Raw genomic sequence first — 14,212 nt, 5'->3', positions numbered from 1 at the left:
GAGTACTGACAGGGACTAGAAAGAGAGAGCAGGCAACATAAAATTCTTCTCCTCACATACAAGGTCTTGAATAATCAGGCACCATCTTATCTCAAAGACCTCATAGTACCATATCACCCCAACAGAGCACTTCGCTCTCAGACTGCTGGCTTACTTGTGGTTCCTAGGATACTTAAGAGTAGAATGGGAAGCAGAGCCTTCAGCTTTCAGGCCCCTCTTCTGTGGAACCAGCTTCCAGCTTGGATTCGGGAGACAGACACCCTCTCTATTTTTAAGATTAGGCTGAAAACTTTCCTTTATGATAAAGCTTATAGTTAGGGCTGGATCAGGTGACCCTGAACCATCCCTTAGTTATGCTGCTATAGGCCTAGTCTGCTGGGGGGTTCACATAATGCACTGTTTCTCATTCACCTTATTTACTTTGTTTATACTCCACTCTGCATTTAATCATTAATTGATATTAATCTATGGCTCTCTTCCACAGCATGTCTTTTCTCTCCCCTCAGCCCAACCGGTCGCGGCAGATGACTGCCCCTCCCTGAGCCTGGTTCTGCTGGAGGTTTCTTCCTGTTAAAAGGGAGTTTTTCCTTTCCACTGTCGCCAAGTGCTGCTCATAGGGGGTCGTTTTGACTGTTGGGTTTTCTCTGTATTATTGTAGGGTCTTTACCCACAATACAAAGCGCCTTGAGGCGACAGTTTGTTGTGATTTGGCGCTATATAAATAAAATTGAATAAAAAAAAAAAGAGTACAGGAAACGAGTTCAACTTATGTCCGACAATACGGACCACGCTCTTGTTGTGGTTAAATTTTATCTCCTGGTTTTTTGCCTGTTCTGGCTCAGGGACGAGTTGATGCCCCAGGTGGAGGATTTTAATTATCTGTGAGTCTTGCTCACGAGTGACAGGCGCGGGGAGCGTGAAATTAACAGACAGATTGGGGCTGCATCTGCAGTGGTGCGGATGCTGCACCGGTCCATTGTGGTGTGAAAGCAAAGCTGTCGATTTACGTCAGTCTACATCCCTACCTTCACCTATGGTCACGAGCTTTGGTTAGTGACCTAAAGAACGAGATTGTGAATACAAGCGGTAGAAATGAGCTTCCTCTGCAGGGTGACTGGCTTCTCCCTTAGAGATAGGGTGAGGAGTGCAGTCATTGGGGAGGAGCTCCAAAGTAGAGCTGCTGCTCCTCCACATCAAAAGGAGCCAGTTGAGGTGGTTCGAGCATCTGACTAGGATCCCTCCTGGGCACCTATTGGGTGAGGTGTTCATGTCCTACTGGTAGGAGGCCCTGGGGCAGACCCAGAGATTATATCTCTCGGCTGGCTTGGGAATGCTCAGGGTCCCCCTGGATGGAGGAGGTGGATAGGGAGAGGGAGGGCTTCTCGGCTTCAGCTGCTGCCCCTGCGACCCAGCCCCGGATAAGCAGAAGAAGATGGATGGATGGATGGATATAGGAGTTGCTAGAAGGCCAAATAGCAGATATATGAGATAGCTACAAGTACCTGGGTATATCACAGGCCAAGGAGGAGATAGACACCACTGATATCAAGACACAAAAACTCCTTACAATTCATGGAGGTCTTGACCCAAAGTCCAGCACCCTGAGGCGCTATGAGCAATGGAAAGAGGGAGGTCAAGGATTAGTGTCAGAGCCACAATCCAGGATGAAGCATGGAGCATCTGCAAATACAGCAAGAAGGTAGCCCCCCCGAGATGAACTGCTCCTAAGGCAGCTGAACACAGACAGTGATGAGGAACAGGAAGAGGAACATTCCAAGCCCCTGCATGGAATCTACTAATGATGTGGCTGACATCAAGAAATCCTACCAGTGGTTAGAAAAGGCTGGCCTAAAGGACAGCACAGATGCTCTGATCATGGCAGCACGAGAGCAGGCACTAAGCTCCAGATCCATAGAGGCAGGAGTTTACCACAGCAGACAGGACCCAAATTGTAGACCAATACCCCCGAGACTGTCCAACAGATAGTAGCAGGATGCAAGCTGAGACCACATACACCGAGAGACACAACCAAGTGGCTGGGATAGTGTACAGGATAGTGTGCTGCATGTGGACTAGAGGTCCTCAGGGCCTGATGGGAGACACCACCAGAGGTAGTTGAGAACAACAGAGCTAAGGTCCTGTGGAGAGTGTGTGAAGAGTGCAGTCCTGGGAACATCTAAGAAACTACCCCTTTCTGTCAGGACAAGCACTGCTTGCCTTGTCAAATCTAAAAATAGACATAAATTAAAACGTACCAAAGTAAAGCGATCTCTCTCCTTTCAGCTCATACAGCCCTGTCATAAAACGCCTCACCTGTTTGCACCCAATCTTTACATTACTGACATCTTGTGGCCACAGTCTGCTATTGCCGCTGAAAGCTCTGCTTGTTTTGTACTCATTAGAAACTGTCGCTGTTTCCATGTAACAGGTGTGTCCGTCTCCTGTTAACAATGACTTGAGCTGGGGAAGCTGAGAAGCCCTGAGCTTTTTTTCTTCTTCTAGTGTTTTGCGTTAAACTGAAGGGAGACAAGTGTTTGAGGCAAGGTGCCACTGGCTCTGCTTTAACTGGTCTCACAACTGATCTCAGACCTGTCGATGATGGAGAGGAGATGGCAGCAGGTCTGGTCTAATAAAACAGGCAAGTTGACCAGTTGCACTTTCAGATTAGCATCTATGAGAAATCACTTGGTTGAGTGAATGTAATACCTTTAACCAGCTCTTTTGTCAACACTCCACATTCATTTTTCATCAATATTTTTAATTCCCGCTGTAGATATTGACAGTTAACCATGTCACACACTGCTCGAGCCTTTTAATTCATTAATTTTTTTGTTATCAATGTATTTCAATATACTTTTTTAAAAATCAAGATGCATGCCTGCGTTTCCATGAACAACTGTTTTTCTTTTCTTTTTTCCAGACATGCCCGGTCCTCACAGCAGAGCCACTACAAACACATGATTTACAGAATATGATGCTGGACATTAAACAGAATATAAAGTATTTAAAATGAGCTCAACCTTAAACAAATGCAGCAGTAATGCTAATCAATTTAATAATGATGGGGGACATTTTCCTGCAGAATGATTTTCTCTATTTTAATACTTTATGCACAGTTTTCCAATAATAGAGTTCTATGTGTAGTGAGATGCTTTCATGGTGTTTTATTGCTTATTTTTTCTAAAGGAATGGTTTGAAAAATTCCTCCACCTCTTGCAGTCATCTCTGCTCACCTTTCTGTAAAAGTCACCACTGTACTGCACAGAACCCTCAAACCCCACGCACATATCAGTACCACCCCACAGGGGGTGAGAGGAATATCCTCCAGGATGACAACGCTCGCCCCCGCAGAGCACCGAACAGGAGTCAACAGCAGAATAACCTCTGCTGCTCGACCCACAGATGTGTTTTCCTTACAAATGTGGCTCCATTTAAGGGGAAATAAACAGACTTTCCAACAGTATAAGATTTATTGCCAAGAAACAGTTACAATAAAGAAATAATTGACCATTTATATAACTTTTTAAAACAGGAATAGAACGGCAGCAGAACCAGGCTCAGACAGAGTTGTCAGTCATGACTCTTTGATAGAGGAGCATTTCCTGGAGTTACTAAAGAGCCATTGTTTTTGTAACCTACTACCACTGTTTCTCATATTTACATCACTGCTAAAATAAGATGCTTCTCCGCTGACCTCACTACTTTATTATGGAATGACACCGACATGTTGCTGAATACCCCCCCCCCCCCCCATCTGCTGTGTGAGCAGCATCTACAGAATGCTTTGAAAAAAGTTGACGTATTTCAGACACTCCACTTCAAACCATATTTACAGGAATATTTCATCATCATCATATTCTTGATTAGTTCACATCAGGCAGTAAGTCTTTAAAGAACAGAAGGTCCCATAAGTATGTGCAGCTAAGTAAAAGCTAAATGAAATACAGCAGATCAGCTCAACCTCTAATAACAAAAGACAAAGGAAGGAAGAAGCATAGGTTATGTAAATACTGGTATTATGAGTGTGAAATGGATGAGAAAATAGCACTCCAACTAATGCCCCATGCTCCTCAAGTTTAACAAGTACAAGTACACATCAAGCACACATTTATTTGTGTACATTCACAAGGTAGTGAGTTTATTAGCCCACTACTCACCTCTGCTGCATGCTCAAGACTCCAGGCTACATACATCACTGACTGTCCGGTCGGAGGTGGCGTTCCACTGTGGTAAACGCAGGCTTTGATAAAATTAAAGAATGTAATCTCTGTACCTGCTGCACAGATTTATATCCTCATTTTTAAACTGTGCATTTACAGACTTGCAGTTCTGCAGCTGCAGGAGTGAAGGCCGGCCCTTGAAGGCCCAGCAGATGAGCTACTGTAGCTCAAACTGCTGAAAAAGTTCATGTCGGTGCTGATAGAAAGGTGTCAGGATACTGCACAGCTGCAGAACAGTCAGGGCGCTCATGCTGACCCCTGTTCACTGCCAAAATTGTCAACAGTGAGCATGTGGGCTCAATACAAAACTAATGGACCACGGAGCAATGGAAGATGGTGTTTGATACATCACGTCTTTTTTTACATCACGTGGATGGCCGGGTGCATCGCTTACCCGGGGAACACCTGGCACCAGGATGGACTAAGGGAAGAAGGCAAGCCAGCGGGGGCAGTGTGCTGCTTTGGGCAACGTTGGATGTTACTTTGACACGTATCACCTGCCTAAGCATTGTTGTAGACCATCTACATGCTTTCATGGAAACAGTATTCCCTGATGGCTGTGGCCTCTTTCAGCAGGATAAAACATCTTGCCCCAAAGCAAAAAAAGTTCAGGAATGTTTTGAGGAGCACAACAACAAGTTTGAGGTGATGACTTGGCCTCCAGATCCCCCAGATCTCAATCAAATCAAGCATCAGTGGGATGTGTTGGACAAACAAGTTCATGGAGGCTCCACCTCACAACGTACAGGACTTAAAGGATCTGTTGCTAACATCTTGGTGCAGATACCACAGCACACCTTCAGGGGTCTAGTGGAGTCCATGCCTGAGTGGGTCAGGGCTGTTTTGGCAACAAAACGGGGACCAACACAGTATTAGGCAGGTGGTCATAATGTTATACTTGATCAGTGTAGATACACATATCAATTTATATATAATTAAAAAATATCTGGATATCTGTAAATAAATATACTAAATGTAAAATTGAGGGGATAAGTTAATAATGACAATAAAAGGCAAATAAATATGGAAACCAAAAAAAAAAAAAAAAAAGAAAGATCATATCAAATTATGAGACAGTTAATGTCTGTGTTGAGTAATTTTTTTTCTTCATCTGGCAGTACCTAACAGTTGCACCCCATCATCACTGATCATATCCAACACTGGTGGATCAATATGCCGCCTAATAAAATGAGCATGGGTAATTCCTGACTCCTGTGGCACACTTTTAGTCTCACACTCAGAACAAGAGTAAAGGGCAAATATGTGATGCATGTGGAAGCTTTTACAGCTTCCTTATTGAGCCTAATGAAACCTCTGTCTTTCATTTAATTGCACAGCTTTAAACAGCCAAAAGCATCCATGTAACTAGCAGCAAGGCAGCTAATAAAAATGTCGTCCTGCCACCCAGGGCTCCGTTTTGGCATGTGCATTTTGTCCAGATGTGTGAACCTCTGTCCTGCCACTCTTTGTGTTTGGTTCTGTGTCTGTCCCACTTCCTTTTCCCCGCTTCCTCCTCTTCTCCTCCATATTTCCAACTCTCCCTGAGCTCCTCTCTTCCTCCTGGTGAAGACAGAGAAAAGGAGAGGTCCTTCACACCAGGTGAGGAAGAGTCAGTGCAGCCCAGCCAGTCTGCAGCAGAGGATCGTGGGTATCCATCATGCAGTGAAGAACCTGGAAACATGAACTTCCAGTAGGACTCTCCTTTGAAGAGATAGACGGAGCCTGGAGAAGAAGAACATTTTTCTTAAATAATAGACTCTGATTCTAGTCCTAAATTGATTAACTAAATCAACATAGGGTCCCTTTATTTTATGCTTAAATTGAGGTACTTCAGTCTGTAGATCTATGAAAGCACACATGTATTCAGATCCTCACCATTGCTGTCTGTAGTAATTCCATCCACACCCTCTTTCAGCAGTTGTGTCCAGGTGTCTCCTTGATTCTCTTCTTTGGCATCTCCAATTTTTCCCCACACAGCCCCCTCCTCTGGGTCCCAGACCAGCCCCCATCTCTCCAATTCTCCTGCTGCCTGTTCTTCATCGTCGTCATCATCGCCGTCATCATGAACAGTATTCATACTGAGGTCCATCCTGAGTGCAGACAGGGGCAGAGGGTAGCCTTCCTGCAGGGACAGGCCCCTGAACAGCCAGAACTGGTAACCTGCAGGGAGACACCCTCTGGAGAGGTTAGCGAATCAGTGAAATGCCATCAGTTCTTCTTGGGAACTGATACAGATGGTTTCAAGTAGGTTAATGCACGGTCACATTTTTTCTCATTTTGAGTAGTTACGCTCTCCTTTATTTTGCCATTACGATCTATATTCTAGGCTGTAGATAACATTTGCTGAGGAAAAAGAACAGAAGACCTAATTATATGAAAACTTTCTGCCCAACAGTTAACATTATTTTATTGTACCACTGATAAAGATGATGGCATGATCCGACCGCCTCTCCAGCACAGCATGCAGACGAGGCAGCTCAGGGGGCAGACCCCTCCACAGCCTCCTCACTGAAGACCCACGCCCCGACACCAAACCCCCACCATTGACCCTCCACATCGTCAGCCCTGGAGGAAAGACCATGAAAATGATGGTGTGGTATCCTGTTAACCACAGCTACAGTTTTTATAACTAATCTATTTCTTAGTGTCTACATTTCTAAAATCCGTTTTCAGACCTTTGAAGAAGAAAGTCTCTCCTCGGATCTTTGCCACAGCATCAAAACTGGTGTTGCAGCGATCTATGGGAGGGCTGAAGGAAGAAAGCACACAGGGACACTTCTTAAAAGAATGTTATGTCTTCATTTGGATAACAGACGGAGACAGTACATCCCATCTAGTTTGCTCCAAAAGGTCAACTTCACTGTGACATTGTCATTTTTGTTTGAGTCCATAATGCAGAAACAGAATGACTATAACGAGACTGAAGAGCTACTGAATAGTGGATATTAATCTATTAATCATTAATATATTTGGTGGCTGACATTAAATTTCTTTAAAGTCTCAATACTGACATTAGATGAAAAAAACACACACACGTGGAAGAAGAGTGCAGCGTGATGCACGCAACTGCAGTTCTTGTAGCTAACTAGCATGTTTATGACTAAGAGTAATTTTGTCCATAAAAGTTAGACTAAATGGATTTCTCAGACAGAGACAGACCAAAGCATCCTCACTTTTTGACCTGTCTAAAATCTAAAAGGCTGAGCACTAATATCTCTGAAGCTAATATGTAGTTTTGATGTTGGGGCTGAAACTAAATCCAGTAAGTATTTGAAAATGCTTATTTTCGAGCTGGAATCTCCAGTACTGTTGAGTGGGTCTTTACAGGAAAATCTCTGAGTAGATCTAACTTTGTAAGTCATACCTATGCCTATGACGATGATGATGATGATGATGGTGGTGGTGGTGGCCTCTGTGGAGTAACCAAGATTCTGTGGTGAGGCGAGGAGCATCCGTAGGCAGCAGCTGGTTCCTTTTACCTAAATCAAAAATCACAACAATTTAAACTAAAAAGCCGCCACATATACAGCATATATGCATATACAGTATATGCCATTTGAAGTAGCTGTAAAATAAGTGTATAGAACACTTGGATAATCAAAATATATAATAATATAAGAGATCATCAGGCTCAGTATGCAGGTACTCTCCAGCTGTGATGTACAGTCACATGCCTATTATTATTTTGCAGCTTTCTCGCACAGTTGAAAACAGTATAAGACATGGATGTGGATTCTGGTCAGAAAAATTAAGCCAATGTGTAAATACCTTAAACCTGCATTCTATCTAATGGCCACCAGGTGGTGCTGTGGTTACAAAAAGAAGACCGTGGGAAAGCAACTTTCTTGCTTGACGTCTGTAAACACTGCGTAGTTCATGGCCACCCATTTTGGGTCATACTGAATAAAAACGTAAATATATTTTGTAAACTCGGTCATACCATGTTTCAAAAAAGAGGATTAGAAGTGGTATTTTCCACTCGCTCATTGGCTAAGAACTTTTCAATCACAAGTCATTAGCCAATGAGCAAGCTTTGTACAGTCAACCCAGTCCCTGCTTCAAAACGAGACTTAACAAACTCTCGCTATGTTTTCGCTCCATATTTTCCTTTCAGTCCTTCAATGCTCCTTTCTACACCGTCTCCATGTACCACTAGAGGGCCCCACTCCACAGTTTAAAAGCCACAGCTTTAAGCCATCCCAGAAAAGTGGGAATCAGCTGCCGCAGAGTTCATAAGTTCATATGCTGACCACATTATGTGTACACGCTTTACATGGAGAGAGAGAGAAAATAGACAGACGTAAATTAAGGATGGATGGATAAATGGATATAAATGTTCTAATGTCTTTAATTTGGAGAATTCTCATAGATGGGAGCTACAGCGTACATGTAGGCTATGGATATGAACACATTAAAGTTTAACTTCTAGGAACCACAGCCCTTTGTATAAAGATTTTGTGCCAAACAATTAATTAGCTATTAAGATTTTTTACATGTTAACCTTTTGGTTAGGGTTAATAAAAGATCATGGTTGTGATCAAAATGGACCTTTTCACAATAACAAGTTGATAAAATGCAAGGATGTATCTTCTTGAAACATGTGGGCAGATGTTTGCATTTTCACAGACACAGTGGTCTGCCTGTCAAGCATGCACAGCATTATGCAAAAGCAAAAAAAAAAAAGCAAAGAAAGTTAGGAATTCTTTCTGAGCAACGGAGCAGTTGGACTTTTCCTCTGAGAATTTCCTCCTTTTGATTCTTGATTCTTTACAATACAAGGCTTTCACAAGGATCGGTGCCTAACTTGGAGGGAAGAAACAAAATTCCATCCTTCCTCGATAAACACACCAGAGGTCAGACCAGGAAGCTCGTTCACAGTGGTCCTCATTCGTCCTTTATACCTATGTGTTTAGTCCTGTTTACACATCCTCATGCATTAACCACAATCAATAAACTAAATCCTGACTAAATCCTGACTAAATGAGGGGGGACACTGATCAGAGATGTGTGGGAAAAGCCTGTTTTTGGCTGGGAGAAGTTTCACCATAGAGCTGGGTGATGTGCTCCAGGTCTTGGGGTCCCAGGCGGTAGTGGAGGGGGTCTCCAACAGGACCCTGGTAGTATGGCCTCATGACTGAGTGACGGGACGAGGAATGAGCAAGGCCCAGTGCATGGCCAAACTCATGGACTAGCACTGTGAACAGGTCAGTTCCCTCAGAGACTGGAAAGGAAAAGGAGAGGAAGGAAGAGAAGAAACAATGATGAGCTGATTAAGGCTTGTGGTTCTAATATACACTGATATATTTTTACTGGTTTGGTAGATCAGGGGTGGGCAAACTTTTTGGCTCTGGGGCCACAGTGACTTTTTGAAATTTGACAGACGGGCCGGGCCAGCACCAGATACATACATATCAAACATAAACATAAAAAAGGCATTACAGTGTTAATACTTACATTTACCTTTAGTGGGAACAGTGTTGTTTTTGCCAGTGCAACGAAGTCTGGTGTTAGTTTTGTTTTAGCAATTTTCGGAATCCTCGACATCAGTCATAATTATGATATGATTTGATTTGGGCAATTCTGTACCAATCTTTGGCGGGCCGGATTAAAAAGACCAATGGGCCAGGTGTGGCCCACGGGCCATAGTTTGCCCACCCCTGCCACAGACTGTATATAAAAAATGGCTGGAGCCACCATGATGACATCCACATTTCTGAAACATTATTGTTTTAAAATGCACTAAAAAAACTGACTAAATTAAAGACTAATAAAATGCCAGAGTTTTAAGCTTTCAGAGTGTTGATCTACCTGGCTGTCTGAAAGCCCACTCTTCCTCTGCATCCAAATGAACTCCCCCTGCCCGAGCTGGGTCTGAGGGGAAGAAAGCATGGCCGACTGCTCCACCTGCCCCATCAAAGGGATAGCCATCACCATGGTAACCACGGAGGAAGTCTACCTGCAGGTCCGCTGCATCTGGATTTCCCACCTGGAGACAGAGAGCAACAGAACAGAATGAAGGAAAACCGTGAGCCGCCGGGGCTTTGCGAGGTTACAGTTGTGACAGGGCAGCACCTTCTCTGTCTAACATCTTTCTCATAGACCATAAGACATAATCTGAAACACCTCATGGAACTCCAGCGGCGTTGGATCTGCCCACACTCTTAGAGCGTAGAAGATCAGAGAGCGAATTGTCTCCCGAGACAGATGAGAAGAGAAGGGATATGACTGCAGCCTGCCGAGGTAAGAAAGCACTCAGGTAAGACTTTACTATATTAAATTGATCACAGTCTGCTCATGAATCTCATCCCACCTCCAGTTGATGTTCCTGCGTGTCCACATGGAGACAGCCCATCTCCTCCGTCTCCTCATCTTTCTCCTCTCTTGGTCGGCCGGTAGCATGGATGATTCCTCCTGGTCTGGTAGTGAACAGCGTGGACTGTTCATCAGCGCCATTGTCTCCTTGTCTGAACACCAGAGAACAGAAGAGTCACAAATCACATATAGATTTGAGAAGAAGCTTAAACAGCTTTTGTAATCCTCACCTACAACTCCGGTGTCTTTGAGGCCTGCAAACCTTTGCATGGCCCTCACAGCGTTGGTGACACCTGTCCAGGCTTGCAGCTGTCCAGTGGAAGGGTCCGAGGGTGGGAGGTAACCATACTTCATCAACCAATCCTAAGAGAAGGGTGGATTGTCACTTTAACAGCGTGTTCTTCATTTGTTTCAGTCCTGCACCTGTCCTATCTGTATTATATATCAAGCTCTGTAATAATATAATGTGTGTGAGAGATGTTAAAGATCTTATCTATTTCCTATCAATATTTATGTGGTTTCTTTTACCACCAGTTTGGAGCTCTCATCTTCAGTGGGTGTCACTGGTGCAGAGGAGGGCGACAGAGTCACAGCAGCAGTACAAGCTGTTTGCGTCCATCCACAGCTCAAGTAGAGGGAAATAATCCACAGCTTCATCTTGGCTACATGGTTTGGGACAAAACATTAATTCAGTGGAAAGTTTCAGGTTTTTCAGGCCCTGGAAATCCATTTAAAGCCAATAAAGACAAATCAGACAGTGACAGAATGAAAGACAGGGTATCCAGTAATAACAATATCATAATAAATGTAGCAATCAAATTAACCCTTACATACTGTTCAGGTCAAATTTGAAGCAGCATAAGAGTTATTATATATGGTGCACATGAGGAAGAGGCTATGCAGAGATCAGAGGGTGCCTTGACACAGACGTGAGGTCTGATGCAGTGGTTAGCACTGCCCCCTTAAGCAATAAGGTTCCTGGTTTAAATCCCAGCAGGGGCCTTTCTATGAAAAGTGTGCATATTCTTTGAAGGGTCAGCAAGACTAGAAAGGTGCTCTATGAATGTGAGTACATTACATTTGCACCTACAGTGTAACCAAATAATCTAAAAGCCAGGTGCCTGTCCCACCACCATCGTCCTGCCAAAGAAGTCATCTGTTACTACCGCTCCATGGCACCCACTTCAATCATCGTCAAGTGTTTTGAAAGGTTATTCTTTGGCACACCAACCTCCCCTCCTCTCTAGACACTCTGCAATTTGCATATCGGTGTAACAGATCCACTGAGGATGTATCCTCCATCCTGCACTTCTCCCTGTCACATCTGGACAAAAGAGACACATATGTCAGAATCCTCTCTCCTTAGATTTTAGCTTCAGTACAGCCGTCCAGCAAAAACTGGTTGTGAAAGTGAGCTGATCAGGTCTGAGTTCCTGACAGAGAGGCCTCAGGCAGTGTAGATGACCTGAAACTATACACAGTTTCACGTTCTCTCTCTCTCACCCATACAGTTCCAGTTGGTTCTCCACTGCGGTGCGTTCGCTAACAGAAGGGAAAACAGAGTGCTCTAATGCATTTAATAAATGTGTTCAGCTTGCTTTCAAATTATTCCTCATTAAATGACTGAACATCAGCGTCTCAAAATAACCAGTGACACCCCGCGTCACAATAGCGCGAACGAGTTAAAGCAGCGAGTGAAAGAAATTGATGGGAAACATCCAGAGTGTATTCCCACAGGGTGGAAGAATCTACCACATGCAATCAGAAGATGGAAGGGAATTACCATAAAATACAGAGGGGAGGGCACTGCGTCCTGCCATACAGGACACTGCTACATGTGTGTGTCAGTCAGAAGATGCCTCTAATTAATTAAGTTAGAGGGTATACCATTTCAGTTAAAGCATGGGGGCAGAGAAGGAGGGGCCTGAGGATGAATGGAGGACACGCAGAGCGTTAAAGTAATGAGATTAAAGCAGCCTTGAGAGTAAAGGTTGAAGGCTGAGAAGGAGCAGACTGTCAAAAACCAACATTCGCCAAACATTCTCAATGAAACAAGCCAGAATTACGTGCTGTGAAATACGTTTGTGCAGCACACAAACTGCTTTTGTGGCAATGGGCTCGTAGCTGTTATGTCATGACCAGGTATAAACTTTGTGCTCTAAAATGTAAGGCAATACATATTTGTTAGTTAAAGCTGCATTCAGGACTTTTTATTATTTGGTCTGGTGTAATTTGTGCCTCTTGCAGAGACAAGGAAACATTAGCAGATAATAACAATATCCGGCTAATGTTTCATTTCTGTCTGCTTGTGTTGGGCTAAAAGCAGAAATATTGCTAAAAACACTTTGTGCGTGTGAAGGGAAGTTCATGTCTATAAGGCATACGCTTCACACGACAGACAGCCGTTTAAACCACCATTAATATAAAAATATGAGTGATGCAGCAGTCACACTGTTCATTTCCATCAGTTAACAAATTTAGAATTTTCTAACACTGATTTGTTTATGCATCTCTTTTTTTCTCTTAGATTTAACATTACATTATTGGAAATTATGATGATTTTTTTTTTTTTCCTACAGTGGTGATTTAACAGTTAATATTGGTGTTATTTGATTTTAAGCAGCACTCTTTTCACCTGCTCTAACAGTCCAGGTGTTTAACATTACTGTGGATGAGGAAGAAGATCCAACTAGTGCAAAGGCATCGTGAACTTTGCAGACAAATTCCATCCATCCATTTTCTTCTGCTTACAAACAGAATAATTCAGTTTGATTTAAAAGCTTGAGTTTTAGTGTCTTCTGGGCAGATGTTGTTTCGTGGCTGCAGTCAGACTTTACCTTTAAAAAAAATATATACTGGCCTGAACAGTTTGAAGGAAATCAAACAGCGATGTCGGCACTACAGAGCAGTAATTCTGATCATGAATTGGTCCGGACAAATGCAATATTGTCATCATCTGATGGACTCTAATAGCTCACATCCTTGACCACAACATATTCATCCATCACATACATTTATCGGGATCTCAAATCCACAGCAGCTCTGAAGTGAGGCCACCTAACAAACTGAACCGAATCAAAACGGGCGCGTTAAAGATGACAAAAGTGTTTTCACTCTTACCTTCCTCCTCCTCCTTTACATTCCACCTCTTCCCGCTCTCTCTTCATTTGCCACTATGGGAACAGATGGGTCCTTTCTCTGCTCCTGCTCCTTTCCTCAAAGCCTAACTCCTAACCCCCACCCTCTACCCCACCCACTGCCACACCAGCCTGACAAATGGAGGGCCGCGTGTTTGCAGAAATATCTTCCTTCTTTGCATCCCAAGATTTTGCCTTAGTTTACCAACCTTTTCTTTCTTCCTGCAGTCGGCTCCATGCCCACAACACATGATGCATGAAAACAAATTATTATTATAATAAAATCTAATTTTAAAACAATTAGTCCTGGCAGGGCGCTCTATGAGTCTGGAATCCAACATCTGACTCGTGTAGGATTAGTGAGCGATGTACAGCAAAGAGGGGTTTAGACTTGCTTGCGTGTGTGCGTGTGCGTGCATGTGTGTGTGTGTGTGTGTGTGTGTCTTTGCATGTGTGCAACATCTGCATGTTCATGTGCATCTTCTCTCATGATGACATTTTTACACACAATCCTCTTAACATGAGGATTAAAACAAAACTAGA

The 14,212-nt window shown here is 43.4% G+C and overlaps 1 protein-coding gene across 2 annotated transcripts; it reads right to left on the bottom strand.

The window, feature by feature from the left end:
• Positions 1-3,771: 3,771 nt before the first annotated feature.
• Positions 3,772-13,771, bottom strand: mmp17b (matrix metallopeptidase 17b). Of its 2 annotated transcripts, XM_030739588.1 has the most exons (13): positions 13,653-13,720; positions 11,764-11,856; positions 11,061-11,194; positions 10,763-10,895; positions 10,531-10,684; positions 10,344-10,452; positions 10,029-10,206; positions 9,265-9,441; positions 7,585-7,699; positions 6,896-6,969; positions 6,636-6,785; positions 6,096-6,380; positions 3,772-5,942 (listed from the first exon to the last, which is right to left on the bottom strand). In XM_030739588.1, exons 2-13 carry the CDS (start codon positions 11,795-11,797, stop codon positions 5,560-5,562), a joined length of 1,926 nt encoding a protein of 641 aa, XP_030595448.1. In that variant the 5' UTR covers positions 11,798-11,856; positions 13,653-13,720; the 3' UTR covers positions 3,772-5,559. The 2 variants fall into 2 exon arrangements, with proteins under 2 accessions (XP_030595448.1, XP_030595449.1); XM_030739589.1 differs by lacking the exon at positions 11,764-11,856 and having other exon boundaries at positions 13,653-13,771.
• Between the last annotated feature and the right edge of the window lie 441 nt (positions 13,772-14,212).

The sequence above is a fragment of the Archocentrus centrarchus genome, chromosome 10 (genome assembly GCF_007364275.1).
Source record: "Archocentrus centrarchus isolate MPI-CPG fArcCen1 chromosome 10, fArcCen1, whole genome shotgun sequence".
Lineage (NCBI taxonomy): Eukaryota > Metazoa > Chordata > Actinopteri > Cichliformes > Cichlidae > Archocentrus > Archocentrus centrarchus.
The sequence above is the reverse complement of the archived record's forward strand: the minus strand, read 5'-3'. Positions and strand labels throughout refer to the sequence as shown.

What these genes read in the sequence shown, in the direction of transcription:
- mmp17b (XM_030739588.1), bottom strand. Translation starts at nt 11,797, where the DNA reads ATGCAAATTGCAGAGTGTCTAGAGAGGAGGGGAG. An exon ending in ATGAGAGCTCCAAACTGGTG is followed by an intron (nt 10,896 to 11,060) that starts GTAAAAGAAACC and finishes CCCTTCTCTTAG; the next exon opens with GATTGGTTGATGAAGTATGG. An exon ending in AGAGACTTTCTTCTTCAAAG is followed by an intron (nt 6,786 to 6,895) that starts GTCTGAAAACGG and finishes TCTTTCCTCCAG; the next exon opens with GGCTGACGATGTGGAGGGTC.